The sequence below is a fragment of the Petromyzon marinus genome, chromosome 22, assembly GCF_048934315.1.
Source record: "Petromyzon marinus isolate PM22_M1 ecotype Great Lakes invasive population chromosome 22, UKy_Petmar_22M1.pri1.0, whole genome shotgun sequence".
Lineage (NCBI taxonomy): Eukaryota > Metazoa > Chordata > Hyperoartia > Petromyzontiformes > Petromyzontidae > Petromyzon > Petromyzon marinus.
This window is the reverse complement of record NC_133688.1, coordinates 10,428,885-10,444,384: the sequence shown is the minus strand read 5'-3', so window position 1 is coordinate 10,444,384 and position 15,500 is coordinate 10,428,885. Positions and strand designations below refer to the sequence as shown.

Here is a 15,500-nt window from a genome sequence, read left to right as displayed (position 1 = left end):
AGTGCTTCCATGCCACTTTAAGGTTGCATGGAAGCATTGTATTGAATGGTATTATTATCAATGTCCCATCTCGATTTTTTCAATCATGACTGAAAATACTGTGCAGCTGCACTGAAGATGGAATGTAGGTGTAGTGGGTTTCACAGAGGCATAACACTTGAACTTGGAGGCAACATGTGTATTCTCACACCCCAACAGGGTAACTACATAAACGTACACTGGTTAACTAGACCACAACTGGGTAACTACACAACCGAGTCAGTCAGTAACACACTGCCTGACCCACGATGCCGAGCTTAAGACCAAAGACCAAGGACCGAGGATCGAAGAGATGTAGCACCGACGGGTTGATTCCAGAAGACAGCCGCGATTGCTCTCGGGACTTCCCTTTTATGCTCCCGAGCGTGGCCTCGCTCCGCTTTCGGTCACGCCCCCTTCTGGATCTTACCAGAAGGGGGCGTGGCCTCACTCCGCTTTCGGTCACGCCCCCTTCTGGATCTTACCAGAAGGTTCTCGACCGAGCATCACGTGTCCCTCAAGCCACCCTTTGGGCCCCCTCGCTACCCTGTCCCGGTCACGTGCCCTCTCGGGTTCACCCAGACTGTCACGTCCCTACTTGCCCTCTCTCTGACCCTCACCAGAACTATGCCCCCTTGGGCCCGCTTCCATGCCATAGCTACTCTGGTGCCAGAGAGAGGCTCAAGATGCACAGTTCCACTCTTGTGACAGTAGCTGGCGCTAAACGCCATAGTGACTCCATTTACGTCACTATATAGGTATAGCTGCACTAAAGTGCATTTTCATAAATAGTTTTCTGCCAACCCATCATCAGCCTTTTTTGTGCTGACCTATTACAGTCTAAATTAATATGCATTATATTCTTGGTTCTTTCGGTAAAGTCACATAGAAGGGAAACAATAAAATAATAACTTTACCGAAAGAACCAAGAATATGAATCCCTGCAGTCATGAAAGCTTTAAATCAATATGCATTAGTTAAACAGTCAAAGCATTATAAAACAAATAACATAAATCGTCGAATAAACACAACGTTTTAAATAACGTGCTGGGTGATGTCAAGACACTTTTTCATATTTCTATATTTTTTTTATTTAAATAAATTGGAATCTGAATATATAACTGCACTCGTTTCGTAAATATTAATCGTTTTTCCCCCACCTATTTCTGGTAATCTTTTACATTTTACAATGTAAAGCAACTGTTCATGTTCATTCCAGCTGTCATTTGCATTCAAGATCTTTCATCTCAATATGGGTTTCTCAATTGGTTGCATATTAACGCTTGTGCTTGACATTCCAGCGGAATCCTTGGGAACAAAGCTTCATTTGACATTGATAAACTTCAGTGCCCCTCGAATAGATAGAAAGTACCTGTAAATGGTAAATTTGGCTAAACAACACAGCACTGGATTTATAGCCGCCGGGTCAATGATACGATGATCCTTCTTGTAGGTTACTGCGTAAGAACTACTGACCATATCTATCATGTTCAGACAATAGAATTTGTCAGCGCTGTTCTAAAGGCCACAGTTTGCTCCATCTTGGGTTGCGCTTGATTTACAATCCAGCTGCCAGTCAGACTGGCAAGGAGAAGTATCACGTGTCCTTAATGTTCACAGCACGGGAAGCAGTGCGTCAGTCAAACTTCCAGTGCTGGAACATAACCTGCTGGCACTAATGTCTATTCACAAAATTCATGTGCGCAAACCTTTACAGTCAATTGTGAGCCTTTCAGCATGAGGGTATTTTTTTAAGTATTAATGGCCTGAATCTGATACACTACCCAACTTTCAAGATGTAACAGAAATAACAATAATACTTCTTATTATTTACCCAGGAATACTGGCTCGACCAGAGCTATAAGTGTTCTGATACTTGCATTGTCTTTGTACTATTCGTCTTTTGGCGTTCTCTGGTCTAACACTGGTGAGACAAGGACATAAAGAAAGCTGTCTCTGGTGTAGGCCAATCAGTTTCAAGGACAATGCATATGTTATCAGAGCATGTGTGTCTGTATGTTTTGCCACAAGTACGTGTGGTTAATACAGACTTGATGCCTTGCAATAGGTGTTTGTTTGGTGTTTTAACATCTTAGCACCTCCTGTTTCATTGCAAGAAAGGGTAAAACCTGTTCTTATTTTACTCAGGAAGTCACGCCGAGTCAAATTACTCTTTTTTAGGAGGGTTCTTCCTTGCGTTTTTAAGACGTTGTCAGCCAATGAATGAGTGTTTACAGAGGGGAGTTGAAAATTGCAGCACCCGGGGAAAACCTGAGCATGAGGGGGCAACACTGTACTTCCATACAGATGGAAACAGATGGAGATTGGTCAATTTGTTGTACTACATTCTCAGAGCAAGCCGGGGGGGGGGGGGTATGGCTCCTCCTTGACGCACTATGGGAAGGGAGTTTTCCAACATTTGTGGAAACCCACCAACCCTCGCCTCCACCGTGCTAGATTACAGGAATGTCCCACCACCGACTGGCTAATCGACTGATACACGTCTAATTCAATGTAAAAAATTTAATCCAGGTGGCATCAAGAAAATAAGTTATGCAACAATTTTCAACTTAAGAGACTCGCACTATTTAAATAAACAGTAATCTCTGAATATATATTGTATTTAACATGGTGGTCTAAGCTTGTGAAACAGAAATTTGTGGTGGTGGTGGTGGATCAAGCAGAGATCACCACCTGATGTGAGACTCCCAACCTGCTTTGACAGCACAACAACAACAACGTTGTTCCTGGACAGCCTGTGTATAATTTTAGTGAAATCCCCTAACGATCAAAGTGCTACTCAAGTGAATGTGGAGCACATTGTGCCTTCTCCATTGGTAGGTAGCCTTGAGCCTGTGATACAAATGCCACGTGTCTATGATGGGAAGCGAATCTGTCAATACGTCTTTCAATTTAAACTACTTTTCTGTACCATGAATGGTCTCTTCTCAGATTGTGCATCCCTCTCGTTGCTAAATTCTCCATGACCTCTCCACTGCAGTCGACATCACCGACCACTCTATCATCCTTGACCACCTCGTAACACTATTGGCATCTCCGGGAAATTATTGAAGGTGGACTGCGCTCATAACGATAAAATGAAGAGGTGCGCAAAAGCAAGTTGGACTGATTTTCAACAATGTTTTTTTTTTTTATAAAAAGCAACATATCAATGTTCCTAAATAATACTGTTTTCATCAGTGTGTTTTATCTGCTTTTGACATTCTGGATGAGAAAAGAGTACACGGTCAAAAAAATGTATCATAAAAACAAAAAACTGTGCAAATAAGCATGAAGATTTTCATGCTGGAAATTACATTGACAGATAGGACAGTGAATATATAATTACATGCAACATTGCCTTGAGAAAAGTGGCCTTGGAGAGGATACAGCACTGAAAAAGACAGCTTATGGACGAGACCACTGATGGAATGATAGCTAAGAGGCGAAAATGCCTGAGATGACGACTATCACCACCACCAGTGAGATGGAGGGATGAGTTTAGGTCACATACAGGAGTGACACGTATTTTGGCACATGAAGGACTCTAAGGGATGGCAACGACCTGGGGAGATATTCACCCAGCAGTGTATTGATAATAGCTGATGATGATTACATGATTAGTCTTTGGTTTCTCGCAGACTTTGTAAAAGTCTGCTATTGTACTTTTAATAGGAACACGTGCGGTGCCCACTTGTCACCTACCGAAGCACTTCACGATCTGGTACAACTGGTCGATGTCAGAGTCACCCGGGAAAACTGGCTCCCCCGTCTGTATCTCCACAGCAACACAGCCAACAGCCCAAACATCCACTGCCCTATACCGCTCACACACACACACACGCACGCAAACATTAGTGGCGATTGTTTATATTCATTTAATCTTATATCCAAAAAACAGTGTTATGAGAAAAATATAGTGACATGAAGCATCCTTTTGCAACTACTCAATTCAGGAGGGCATCAATTCGTGCCATAGATTGGCCTCGGACGATTACATGTCGTGGAGTCTTTTAAAAGGGAATATTGTAATCAACACTAGACAATGCTTCTTCATGCTCTGTAAAGAGTGATTCACCACCTGTCAATAATCTGATGTTTATGAACTTGAGCTGAGCTAGGTCCTTGGAGCTGGGCTACGTTTAAGTAAATATAAAGACTTGTGTATTTAATGCAAATATCTTTTGGTGACTGGGTTCAGAGCTTAAAATTAATGCACACATGTGAATAGAAATTTGTGATTGTGGATTGTTGCCCCGATTTAATTCAGGATTTCAACACAATGGGCTCAGTACTCTTTGAATAATGAGTTCATTTCGCCACGCAGCCACTTTCAATATCAATTTCCAAAACTTTCCTGAAGCCACTCCATACACAGAATAATATGACAAATAAATCCATTCACTGTAAAAAAAAAAGTAAATGGGCAAGAAGTGCCTTTTGTAGAGCAATTTCGTAAATATTTCCAAGAGTCCACAGAGTGAATGTAGACAAGGTTTGGTCTGGACCTTGCACGCCAGTTCACCTTTGTCTCCCCACTTGTCAAAGACAAGTGTCTCCATCCTCAGTTGAACATTATGCAGTGCTCATCTATACCGGTGGCCTTGAGCCAGCGGTGAAAATTCCACAGGACTTCCATCGTTGAATTCCGACAAAGTGGTACTCGTTTATCGACCTTGGAGGGAAGGTGGGCTGAGTCAACCGGTGACGAGGATTTGCATTTACAACCTTCCAATTGAGCCAAACAAAAAATCGTCGCAGTTCATGAGCACGGAGAAATGGCTATAAGACCAAGACGCAATCACACACAAACACATCACACGTGTCTGATTCAACACTTACCCAACATGAGACGCATACGGCACCCACCTCATTGTGTGTTGTAAGGTCTCCTGTTTGTCATAGAGACTGCTGGGCCCAGTGCTGTTAGCGAGCACCTATTAATGCTGGAATGGCACTTGAAGGGGTGTTGAGACGCTTCTTGGAATTAAAAAAAAACCCTTTGTTTTCTCAGTACTGATGTTGACACTGTACCACTTAGTTTAAGCTGAGTCAATGAAGGGGACGCCCAGGACGAATTCAAATATCAAATTCAGATATTGATGTTATTCTTGGCTGTGAATCAAACTCAGGTCACCGAGATCGCAGTACAGTTCATGAACCACTACACCACCACTGCTACAAAAATAACACAACAAAGAGAAAGATCCCCCCCCATAACCTTAAACTGATTGTTGGGACGTACTGTTAGTGAGCACCTATTGAAGATGGCATGGTACAGGAGGTAGTCTGGCCAGCCACAACATAAACTCACTATGTCTCCTCAGTGCTGATGTGTTCGCACCACACCATATACAGGCTGAGTCAACCTAGGTGAGGCCCACGATCAGTTCTGATATCACTCACCACTGATGTTAGCAGCGGCTGTGAATTGACCTCACTCACGTTGCCGAGTTTTTTTATTGTAGTGAGATAACCACTATGCCACTGCTACCCACTATAAACAACATACAAACACACGTCCGAGTGCATCGTGGGGCTATCGAGGGGAGTCCTGTGGGTGGTGTCGTAATGCTCACCGGCCGTACTTGGTGTCTCCGACAAGCAGCTCCGGCGCGCGGTACCAGCGCGTGGCCACGTAGTCTGTGTAGGGCTCGCTCGAGCCCGCAAGCGCGCGTGCAAACCCAAAGTCGCACAGCTTGACAATGCCTGAGCGCGACATGAGGATGTTCTCCGGCTTGATGTCACGGTGGATGATCTGATGGCAAGGGAGGACGATGGCATGAGTGTTCAGCAAACAGCATACACACAGAGAGGCAGATAAAGAGGAAGGCAAAGAGAAAAGGCATCTTACACACAGGTAGGCAAACAGACAAAGAGGCAGACAGACAGAAAGACACAGAGAAAGGGAGACAAGCAGACGTACAAATAGTAAAAGGAGCAGATAGACAGATATACAGGCAGAGATGCAGAGACAGATGTGTGCAGGCAGCTAGGGACAACATACATATAAACACTGATACAGAGGGAGAAAAACCATGAAGGAAATTGATAAATTGATGACGAGTGAGCCACTATGTGCCGGTATCATCGTTAATTTTTGGCAAAGTTTTCTAATGTTTCTATAATCAATAATGGAGAAAATTGTCGAAAGTATGCATTTCAACCATTTCATCACGGTGTGAATATATCCCAAGTGTCTCCATGCTTGCACGAGCATGAGGCAGGTGTTCGTCTCCATTGGCGTCCCATGGGGTGAGTAGTCCTGGGTGACTGTGCTTCGCTCACGTGACTGTCTACCTTTTGTTGAAGTATCGGTGCACGACATTGTTGCTATTGCTGGAAGGGAGCTGCCTATTTCTGCATTAACATCAGCCAGAAACCTTGACACCACGCTTCACAAATATCCCACAAAGGCACACAAATGGAAACGAAGGCAAAGATCCCCGTATAACTTACACAGGCTGTTAGAGAAAGTGGTGTTGGGGAGCACCTATCAAGGCTGGCACAACACACAAGAGGGCGCTCTAGCCAGCACCACAGTGGCCACCTTCCTCTCTCTCGTGCTGATGTTGAAATACCTCACCAGGTACTCATTTAAGGCTGAGTCGACCTAGGCGATGCCCAGGACTGGTTAATATATTCACCACTGATGTTAGCCGTGAGTGGGAATCGTAGCACAGCGGCACGCTAAGCTACTAACCATTACACAACCGCTCCCCACAGCAGCAGCTGCCATCCCCCCCCCCCCCCCCCCCCCCTGAAGTGGTCGTGATGTCAGCACAGTGCTTGTGCCAGGCTAGGAGCACTTTAAGACCACGTGGAGCGTCAAAGGCTCGCAGGCAGGATGTTACGGGACAGACCCAGGTGTAATAGGTTGACTGACTGGCAGATGCACCACCTGGGCTCCCTACAAAGACTAAGATCCCCCATGAAGCCTTAACGGACGTTTGGGGCAGGCACTGCTGAGTATCTATGAGGGCCAGCATGGCATACGACGGGGTGGGTGGCCAGCACCACGCTCTTTGTCTCCTGAGTGGCGATATTTACACATCGCACCAGGTATTCATTTAAAGCGGAGTCGATCTAGGGGGTGCCCAGGAGCAGTTAAGAAAATCGTTACTGGTGTTGGCCACGAGCGAGAATTGAACTCGTGTCGCTGGTTTCGTAGCGTTGCGCATTAACCGCTGCGCCACCAACTCCCCCACACAAAGAGACAAATATCCCCTGCATAGCCTTAACCGACTACTGGGGCAAGTGCTGTTCGTGAGCACCAACACACACGCGCACACGCTCGCACGCACACACACACACACACACGTACTCACGTTGTGCGAGTGGCAGAAGCCCACGGCACGCAGCACCTGCAGCAGGCACGGGCGCACGCGGGCAGTGGGCAGGCCGCGCGGGTAGCGCTCCAACTCGTCCAGCACCGTGTGGTCCACAAACTCAAAGACCAGGTAGAGGCGGCGCTTGCGGCGGAAAACCTCCAGCAGGTTCACCAGGTTCTCGTGGCGCAGTTGCTGCGCGCCCGATCAGTCACCCGATCGAACAGCAAAACCACCACTTAACCACGAGTAAATTACACAACAATAACAACAAATTAAACGGCATCCAATCAACCACTGCGGTGTCGCGCGGTGGCGAGATGTTAACTCCCTTGCCCGGTATACAGGAGAGCGTGGGTTCGATCCCGACCCTAACGCCTGCTATATATTCGGAGTTTGATTGTCCTCCCCGTGGCCGCGTGGGTTTCACCTCCACATTTCGAAACATGCGTTTTGAGTATTTGGCTGCTATCGATTTCCACATGATGAGCCACTTCATCGAGCTACCATTTGTCACCAGTTCACTTCTGAAAAAGGACTATATAGCTCAGCGGGTCTTCCCCGGTAAAATAAAACAATCTTTAGTTTTAATAAATAAACTCATTCACCCAGGGTGCTAATGACGATTTAAACGACGCCAGCCTTTGCACACTGACCATCATTGGTAACGTGCATCTCTGCACGTCGCCTTTCTTTTTTGCCAATGGGATCTCACCTTGAGCATCTTGATCTCTCGTGCGGCGATCTTGCGCACGGACTTATGGTCCTCGCTGTCCAGGAACTTCTTGATGGCTACGATTTGGCCCGTGTCGCGGTGGCGGCACTTGAGCACGATGCCGTAGCTGCCTTCGCCAACCAGGCCCAAGTTCTCGTACTTCTCCATGGCAGCTGCACGTGACAACACACACGTATATGTTTTACTGTGTTGTCTAACGCGTGGGCTTTCTCCGACCAATATTACCCATAATACAGTTTTATTTTGGGTTAGATCGCGCAAATATAAATGTGTCGTTAACCCACCGCCATCCCGCACAGGCGATTAGTAAGGTTTGTCACGTACACGAAAACGTGCCAGTTAGTTGCTACTTCAGCATACCGGTTTGTTGGAGAGTAAACCCACAACATTAAAAATTTGAGTATGACGTTTCACTGGTGATTACAACCAGCTTTATCAGGTGATTTGCCAGAATTTATGAAGCTGGTTGTTTTAATAGTTTTAAATTGTATCCTCAAATGTTCCACTCAAAATTCTGGAACCATTGTGAGCAGCCATTGTTTGTAAAGACAAACAGAAGGGACTAGAAAGTACTCTTGGCTGCTGCCTTATCTATTGAGACGTTTAATGGCTCTTGAATGAGTAATGCTTGCTCTTGTGTGTTACAAATATTTCAGTGACTTATACACCACCCACAAGATCAATGACCAGAACATGTGTTTTTTTTATGATATGTCTCCTAGCTAGACTATGGGCCTCACGTATTAATGAGTGCAAAGTAATTTGTGCTATATTCTTGGTTCTTTCGGTAAAGTCATGTAGAAGGGAAACAATAAAATAATAAAAATATAAAACAATAAAATTATCACGACGTTTCGACTGCAACACAAGCAATCATCATCAGGTGTGAAAACCACAACAAGAAAATTAGAAAAAAGTGGCGGGTTTTTTTTAACGTTAGCACCACGGAGAGAAATTTGACAGTTTGTTCAGATGGACGAGTCCATCTATGTTCGGAAAAGAGGAGGGGGGAGACGAATAAGTCTGAAAGCCACCTTAAGCATGATTAATCAATTAAGATCCGAAATGGTTTATCAAATCCTTCCAATGATTGCTAAGCCAGAATCCATCTTCTCGGTTGAAATTGTCTCTGTGCTTGTGTGTGTGGATAGCCTCATGAAACGAATTTCTCATGGTAGCCAGATGGCTTGCAACTCCGCAGCTTATTTTTTATTCTGCCTAAAAGGAAAAATGTCCGCTCCACCCTGGCAGTTTGTCACTGGCAAAGTTGGAAAAATACGAAGTTCCACGAAAACATTGGGGAACACTGACTGCAGATTAAGTGCCTTCAACATCTCAAGCAATTTAGTTGGGCACTTCTCACCCTCAGTCAGACATGAAAGACTTGAATTGGATGAGTTCGTTGGTAAAGTTCATGTCAAGGTCCGATGGATATACAGCGGAAAGTGCATTTACCTTTTCCACTATAACATCACTGTTAGACACCTGATCTAGCATAAACAGAACTCCAAAGAGACTGGTCAAATGCTTGCAAGCGTCCAAGCAATGTTCAAGGCATGCCACTAGCTTATCAATGGCCACATAAAATGTTTCTATTTTGAACTTCTCCCTCCCCTCAAGTGTCACACCTGGCTCTGAGCTCTCATCTGCAAATATTTTGTGTTTCCTCTTTCGCTTAAGACCGTGCTTATATGACTGAGAGACACCTGTCACATTTAAAGCCTCAAACTGGTCTCGCTGTCCCGCCACAACATCCCTCAACGAAGACAAAAGCTGTGCTGCTACAGAGATGTCAATGTCACTTTCTGTAGGTGCATGCTTGTAGCGTGGAACCGGTCAAGGATGACGTCCCAGAAATGTGCCATGAACACCATCTCTAAGGCGTCCAAATTAGCACATAGTCCAGCGGCCTCAATTCGAGTATCTCTTTTTTCATGATCATCATTGCACATACCACCGAAGGCCTCTCTGTGGGTGTAATTTCTCCACAGTGCCTTGGTTGACTCTGCCCGAGCACTCCACTGAGTACTGGACAACGACTTTAATGTCAGTCTGACATCTGTCTTCCGAAAAACTTTCCCCCATCTGTGTGTGGATGAAGAGCAAAATGTGTACAGTAACTGCAACATGTTAAAAAACTCATCAGCCTCTGGGCTACTGTGGTCTAAGGTGTTAACACCAACTAAGTTAAGTGAATGCGCTGCGCAAGGCACATACTCTATCAGAGGTTTTTGTTTGTTTCAGGTGGGCCTGTAGCACATTGTATTTTCCTGACATGTTGCTTGCATTGTCATACGACTAACCTCTACAGTTTGAGAGGTCCAACCCAAGGCCCTCCACCATCAAAGTCACACAGTCTAATATACTTTTACTAGTGTGGCTCTCAATTAGCTCAAAGCCAAGGAATCGCTCCACCACATTCCCGCTACTGTTAACAAACCAGAATATGAACGTCAATTGGTCCACATGTGACAGATCTGGGGTGGAGTCGACAATTATTGAAAAATATTTGACATCCCGAATCTCATCCGCTATTGTTTGGCGAGTTTTCTGACCCATTAGCTCAATGAATTATTCAAATATTGTCGATGACAAATAGGACACTGTGCCTCTTCCTTTTCCGCCAAACTTTTTAATATGTTCAGCTAAGAATGGGTAAAATTGTGATAGCAACTCTAGGATGCCAAGGAAATTACCGTTATGGGTTGACCCAAACCGTTCATCATCTCCCCTAAACGCAAGTCCTCTTTCACCCAAGAGCTTGATCACTGCTACAACTCTTTTCAAAATGTCCCTCCAGTATTTACGTTCCCCATCAAGTTGCTGCACGAGATCTGCATCTATAGCACTGCCCTTTGTCCGCTGGTGCAAGGCAAGCATGCATGATCTGTGTTCTGCACTCTTTTCGTGTTCCCCTATTCTTTCAGAGTGCTTCTAGTCACTAAACTCCTGACTAAAGACACCTAGCTTGCTGGGGAACAGTTTGCATGCAAAACAGTACACACAACCTGTTGAGGGTGAGTACAGTAGCCACTGTCTAGAAACCTTCTGCCCATTTGGCAATATACAGTTCAGAAGTTCATTGTTGAAACGTCGTCTTTCCATCAAGCGCTCTATCTCGGCATTTTCACTGCGGTTTTGGAAGGGGACTGCTCCTCTTTCAATAAGCACTGAATTAACAATGTCACTGGAAGTGCTTTGCCATAATGCAGGGTCAGTGACCTCATAGCACCAGGAATGTCTTGGTTGCTGATTTGATTCTTGTGAACTGCCCAACTGCTCCTGAGGTGGAAATTATGGTTCTTGTATACCATTAGCTGTTGAGGGTTCGCCTTGAAGGGATGGCTCTGGGGGAGTGACAACATTACTGGAAACTGAACTTGTGCTAGTTCCTTCCTCATAGCTGACAATAGTGCTGCTGTCATCATTATTACTATCAGAGGGTTTTTGAAAGAAGTTGGCAATAAGTGGAACGCTTTGAAACAAAACTGCCTCTATTGCCTCCTTTTATTTTTTGGCTTTCCTTTTGGAAGCACCACTATTCCAACGTTTGTGGTCCATATTTAAGAACTAGTATGCCATGTATATGAATATATTTATAGCATATCTAAATACTTATTAAATAATACTTGAATGAATATATATTAATAATGACAATACAATCAAGTGGTAGTATTTTATAGTCTACTTGTACCTAAAGGCAGCTTTGAGTAGATAAAAAAAATTGCAAAGCACATCAAAGAAAATAAAAAGGCTGTTAGAAAATAGCCCTTAGGAGGGATTGTTGAAATAGCCTTTAAAAAGGCTGTTGTTTTAGAAAAAGATTAAATAAGTGTCTGAATATATTACTGTGGCATACCAAGCAAGAAAACAGGCATCTGTCTGTGGCTTTTCCTACCAAGAAATGTTTTATATACCTGCCTGACACAGAGATAATTATGTTGCTGAACAACCACCAAAGGTTTTTCTGATAAGTCAGTGAAATTACTTGGTGGAGACAATGCACGTAGGCCACACCCCATCGATGGGGAGGGGCCACACCCCATAGGCCACACCCCATCGATGGGGAGGGGAAAAAAAGACCTTGTAAGAGCTGTGGACAATCTGCATGTCAACGTTAGCATTATCTACTTCCGTGGATCTACAGACGGTCTATGGACAAAAATAATGGGGTTTTCCTTAATTTTTAAGTATGGACTGGGACTCATATATGCGTTAGTGTATGAAAAAATATAGCTTTTGGCATATTTTTTTGGTTTCACAAAACCGCGGTGTATTTTTTTTATCATTTATGTGTCAACGGTTAACTAAGCTCTCAACAAACGATGTGCCCTCGGTCTCACAGATTGGCTTTTTAGTGCAGATAATTTGGTTGTAAGGACAGCTAGCTGGTAAAAATGGCAGCTAGCTAACTAATTTATGTTAACAAGCTGAATCATATGGGCAGCTAGCTAGGGAAAACGGGCAGCTAGCTAAAATAAAGGCATAGCTAGTTACGGTAAGTCAAACTGTCCTGATATGCAGAATGAACTGACTTTTTGTTGGTGATTATTGTATCATGTCACAGCATATTGTAGCGTGCCAGCCAGTGGCTTAGTTGTACAGAAGCACTGTACTCTCCGAGAGGCTCTCGTTTTTAGCATGCACTGTATGTACCAAGAGGCCCCAGGTGTTACGCTCAATGTGTGCACCGAGGGGCCTGGGGGCCCTAGTGGTCAACTCACTGTAAGCATCCAGGGTCCCGGGAGCCCTAGTGGTCAGCTCATGCTTTAAGCACCGAGGGGCCTCACATTCATACTCTTTGGTTCTATTCGGTAAAGTCACGTAGGTAAAAAATAAACCAACAAAAATCACGACGTTTCGGCCACAACACAAGTGGCCTTCAAGGGGCCTCACATTGTCAGCGCTGCGGGGTCCGGGGGCCCGAGTGGTGAGCTCTTGGACCAGATACCGCACGCGACCTAAGGCTTGGAGGCCCCCTGCCAGTCCGAGGCCCCGGGGCACTGGCTCCACTGGCCCGGTCCATAATACAGCTTTGAATAAGATTATTGCTTGTGATGTGGAGGATGCAAAGCATTTTCGTTTATGTTGTCAACCTGGTCCCAAGGCCATGCAAATAAATGGTGGCAACTATAACTATAGACGACTACAATGCAGTTCTTCTGGGACTGTTGATGATTTGTGTTTTATAATGCGCAAATGCCGAGTGCCATTTGTACACAGTTTCGTTTGTTGAAACTCATAGTTTTTGGGCCAGCACTATTTTTCTGAAGTGATTTCTTGTCATTAAAACAGAATTACCCACTGTATAGTTAAATGGATAATAAATTAATTGGTGAACAAAGCCACTCATAGCCGAGTGTGCAGCTTAGCTTACACAAGTGACCAGCAACTCTGTTTACCTGCGGACGCCCTCGATTAATCCCTGGCATTATGTTCCCTGGCTCTTGATTCGTAAATTCATGCTCCGCTAATCTCTCTCACAGGGTAACGCCTGCGGTGCCCACTTTGTCATGGCGACTGTGCCGGCTGCTGTGTGAACAAAGGGCACAAGCACATTAGCAGGTCATGGTCCACCCTAAACTCATGGTCCACCCTAAAACACATCCACTGCACAAACCATGGCAGATGCATATACCTGATGCACAAATGGAAACTTAAAAGCTCTCCAGTGTGGGACTGTGGTCATCCAGAACAGACCGTACAGCATATAACGACGCAATGCCCGATCCACAAATACGAAGGAGAAATGACGGTGATACACTCCACTACTCCTGACGCGGCTATCTGGCTTGACCACCTGAATGTGAAATTGTAGTTGTTGCTGTGCATCTACATCAGCCATACGGAAGAAGAAGGTCCACCTCCAACCAACTCAATTTCTCGCGCCACGTGCCAATTGACCTGCAAGAGACTTAGGATTGCGTATGCAGCTTTTTATCAACACTGTTCCCACTGTTTTTGCAAAGATTGCAATGCATATGTAATGACGACTTGGACGCACTTGTCTTGGGATGGTTCCTTTATTAAGGAGCCACATGCTTACACTCGAACAGGCGGAGACCCCACTGCAACAGCCCCAAGTCTCCCACGCATCTCCCTTATATAAGGTCAGAGGGCACGCCCCCATTCCCGAACCTTCTCGCTGGTTCTAGACGCTCGCTCTACCAGCAGACTCTACCGTCCTCTTCCGTTACCTGGCCAAGCTCCTTTTTTCGATCATTCCCGTAACCCCCAATCCATTCACACTGCAGACTGACTCCCCTGTCATTACCTCCCATGGCCACTAGTCCATTCGCACTGCACGCTGACTACCCTGTAATTACCTCCCGTGGCCACTAGTCCACTCACACTATAGGTTGACTCTACTATCATTACACATATACTATACCTCTGGCTAAATTGTTTTGGACACGTGGATATGTTAAAGAACAAAGAAAGAATATGTGCACAGTACCTGAGTGGCACTGTGGTTGGGATGGGTATTCCGCCATCATAATGTTGCAAGAAAGCATGTAAATGAATTACAATGACATTCAAATGATTTGTCACGATTCAGGATAATCTACGTTTGTCTCTGTAGCTCCATTTGTCTCGCATCTCCAGTTGTCTGTTTATATCTCTGCAGCTCCGTTTATCTAATTGTAGCTCCGTTTGTCTCACTCTATCTCCACTTGTCTCTCTGTCTCTCTGCAGCTCTGTACGTCTCTGTCTCCATGTCTCTCTGTATCGCCGCTTGACTTGCTGCAGCTCTGTCTCTCTATGTATGTATGTTTAACTTATTTTGCACCGTACATAGCCCACCGTGCTAATCTGAGGTATCAGGGGAAGGACAACAAACTAAACACAAAAACGACTTCTAAAGAAATGCATTTTTAATCTAGATTTAAAAGTGGCATCCTATACCACCATCTCTCTCACCTCTCTAACAACACACATATGTGTTTGGAGCGATTTAAACACGTCTTTCTCACTTGGTTACGAGGTTCCTTTGGAGGGAATGGGTTTTTTTAAAGCGTGGCCACATCTTTGAAGCTTGCCACTCATTAAAAATATAACGTGAGGAATTAGCCTGTCCAGGTAGAGATAAATAAATCCCCAGCAAAAGCACGGACTTTAGGATCTTCGCTCCCGCGGATTATAGGAGTTGCCACAAACCATGGGACTCTCAGATTATTGGAGCTTGGATGATTGGAGTTCTAATGTAGTTTAAAAACAGGGGGAAACAAAATAATAGTTAAGGACGCATGATCTTGCACTGAATTACTTCCCAAACGACTATATTCTTCATAAGAGGTGTGCTTTATCACAGAGCTGCAAAAGCCAAACCAAGATATACAGTATTTAGGATGCAGCATGAACACCAGCATACACTCGTAAAAGAGGAAAACTGTAGTAAACAATAAGAAATTATGAGG

At 44.7% G+C, this 15,500-nt stretch overlaps 1 protein-coding gene across 6 annotated transcripts in view; it reads right to left on the bottom strand.

Annotated features, from left to right (window-relative positions):
- The window catches only part of LOC116945022 (uncharacterized), a 50,152-nt gene that overhangs the window by 19,333 nt on the left and 15,319 nt on the right, over window positions 1–15,500 (bottom strand). For 5 of the 6 annotated variants that reach the window (XM_076068716.1, XM_032959079.2, XM_032959082.2 and 2 more), the window contains exons 2-5: window positions 8,062–8,234; window positions 7,347–7,541; window positions 5,598–5,776; window positions 3,724–3,836 (exon numbers count right to left, since the gene is read on the bottom strand). In XM_076068716.1, coding sequence (XP_075924831.1) covers window positions 3,724–3,836; window positions 5,598–5,776; window positions 7,347–7,541; window positions 8,062–8,229 — 655 coding nt within the window. In that variant the 5' untranslated portion in view covers window positions 8,230–8,234. Of the gene's footprint in view, window positions 1–3,723; window positions 3,837–5,597; window positions 5,777–7,346; window positions 7,542–8,061; window positions 8,235–13,484; window positions 13,615–15,500 lie in introns of all 6 variants that reach the window. The other variant, XM_076068715.1, reaches the window with a different exon arrangement.